The 2693-nt window shown below is 36.5% G+C and overlaps 1 protein-coding gene across 1 annotated transcript; it reads right to left on the reverse strand.

Moving 5' to 3' along the window:
- Window positions 1–237: 237 nt before the first annotated feature.
- On the reverse strand, window positions 238–1785 carry LOC120145985 (patellin-6-like). The gene is made up of 3 exons (XM_039159665.1): window positions 990–1785; window positions 725–849; window positions 238–651 (listed from the first exon to the last, which is right to left on the reverse strand). The coding sequence occupies exons 1-3, from the start codon at window positions 1698–1700 to the stop codon at window positions 273–275; spliced, it is 1215 nt and encodes a 404-aa protein (XP_039015596.1). The 5' UTR covers window positions 1701–1785; the 3' UTR covers window positions 238–272.
- Between the last annotated feature and the right edge of the window lie 908 nt (window positions 1786–2693).

Raw genomic sequence — 2693 nt, forward strand, 5'->3', positions numbered from 1 at the left:
CATGCATCCATACATATTCAAATAAATATAAACCAATTCAGATAATTATATTAGGATGACGTGTAACAGGTCTAGATATAGTCCTTTACACATAGATGAGATCCTCTCCTCTTCCTTTTCTTGATGAAAAAAACACAATCTTTGTAAACCAAAAGTGAAATCGCAGCTGCATCTTAAACTACATGTTAAGTCATACAATATTTATACATCACATTACGACTGTACTTCTCTAAACCATTAACCAAAATTACTCATTGAACCTACTCCAACCCTCATTTGCGTACAATATATCGATAAGCACCAGCCTTCTTTCTCCTGGAAGTTGTATTTTCCACGGACAGCACCATTTTGCCTGCTTCTCTTGAGGTGAAGGAGTTGTGAATGGCCACCTCTGAAGCACTTACTTTCCTCGTCTTCTCCACTGCAATGGTGTAGCTTCCTTCTGCGTAGGGGACGAACTCTGCACTATATTGCAAGTCCCATCCCCCCACTACCAGCTCCCATGTTATGGTTGCTCCACCCTCAATCCCTTGGATTTGGATGTTCACTTTCTCTCCTCCTTTGACTGTGAACTCCGATGCCGGTTTCTGCAAATCGTTGGGTCCACTCAGACCACCATACTGCACTGGAACATCTTCAGACCTTATAAACCTGTCCAAAACTTGAGCATTTTACCATACGAGTTCCCCAAGGTAAACAAGTAAACGGAGGGAAAAAAACTCACTTGTAGAGCGTTTCGGCAGCGTATCCTTCTCTGGAAATCACAAACTTGCTCTTAGTTCGCTGAGTTAGAAACGGACTGAACATCGAGTACAGTGCACTGAAGTACCATGGGACATTGATGAAAATCTAAGAAAAACAAAAGGAATCTCCACAACAGTTAGAAGAGAAAGAGAGACGCATTTCTCTGACTATCTATCATGGATTTATGTTCACCGTCACGATAAAAACAACTCAATCGAAAATAATTTAAATCCTGATTATATAACCTTTCGAGCCACCATTTCAGGGTAATTGTCTTGAAAGAGGGAGAGGAGGTGATTGGAGGCAAGCCTAAGCTCCCTCTTGGGCATGTCTTTGAGATCAGTGACCTGAACAATAGAGTTAACCCCGCCAGGCTTGAAGTGCAAGAGACCGATTCCTCTCTCCAGAACTTGAATTCTCCATCTCAAAAACTTGTTCAACTTCTCTTCATCGCCGAAGATTCTCTCATACATTTCCTTATCTTTAAAAACTCCATAAGCATTGTAGCAAACAGGGTGGCCTTCCCTGTCGTAGCCATGCATATAAGCAACAACGCCATCCAGCTCCTTGAATCCCAACTCTTCTTCCCCAACACCGTCGGCCTTGAACTCTTTCCTCCAAGCAAGACACTTTTGCAACATGTTGAAGGAATCCGAAACCCTGAAGTCCCTGGCTCGCAAGAACTTCAACAAAACGACATCCGCTTTCTCATCTTCGGCAAGAAGAGGGACACCCCACATGGTGCATTCCCCGTCCGGGCCATAAGAAGCCATGAGCTCGTCCTTGAGCTCTTGCAACGCCTTCTTCTCGGAAGACTTCAAATGGGAGATGAAGTAGGTGTCTTCCTTGAAAGGGGAGCGGAAGCTGGTGGCCTCCATTAAAGTAGCAACAAAGCTTTTCTTATAAGGCTTGGGAGAGGCCTCAGGAATGGAAACGGGCGAGTGTGCATTCTCCATTATGAGAGAAACCGGGATGGAATCTCTACAGAAACGAAAGAGTTTTGTGTGCAAGGGATTTGTTTGCAATGAGTAGTATATAAGGAAGAAGAAGAGGGGTTTGATTGAAGAAAAGAGAAGAATACTTTGCAGGGAAAAGAAAGTGACGACTGCACTGCAACACCCAATGACCAAGAGGAGAAGATTACTTAATGAGATACAAAAGGAGATTAGGTAAAGAAAGAAATCAATTTTTTTTGAGCGGGAAATTGCTTACACAAAATAAACAATGGTAAACTACATGTTTAGTCCATATATTATTACTTTTATTCTATTTTGATATTTAAACTTTATATTTTACAAAACGATACCTAACATTTAATTTAGGTTTTATTTGGATTCAGTGTGAAAACTTAACGAAACTAGACTTTTTTTATGGGTAAAATATATTATTCACCACTCAATTATCTTCTCACTCTTATTTTGGTCATTAAAGTTAAAAAAATTCAATTTAATTATTCAACTTTCAAATTGTTTATGTTTTAATCATTCTAATTTATTTTATTAATATTTTTGTGATATTACAGTATTATTATTATTATTTTATTGATATATAATTAAAATAAAAAAATAAATTTAAGATTATATTCAAACCCAAAAATTATAAAACAAACCCCTCATATATTAATAAAATAAGTTAAAATGATTAAACTATGAGTAATTTGAAAATTAAGTGATTAAATTAAAAAAAATAAATTTCACTGACAAAAATAGAAGTAAAAAGATGGTTGATTGATGAACGATATAAATTACCCATAAAAAAATATCATGTAAAACAATTTCATAAAGTTTTTAACAACTACTAAAATAAAACATTAACTAAACGTTATGTATGATTTAAAATAAAATAAAGTTTATATATTAAAATGAAATAAAAGTAATAATGTAGGCACTAAGCATGTAGTTTACCCAATAAACAAACAATCAACAAAACGTGAACTTGGTTTTTTGAAC

The sequence above is a fragment of the Hibiscus syriacus genome, unplaced genomic scaffold (genome assembly GCF_006381635.1).
Source record: "Hibiscus syriacus cultivar Baekdansim isolate YM2019G1 unplaced genomic scaffold, ASM638163v2 tig00110895_pilon, whole genome shotgun sequence".
Taxonomy (NCBI): Eukaryota; Viridiplantae; Streptophyta; class Magnoliopsida; order Malvales; family Malvaceae; genus Hibiscus; species Hibiscus syriacus.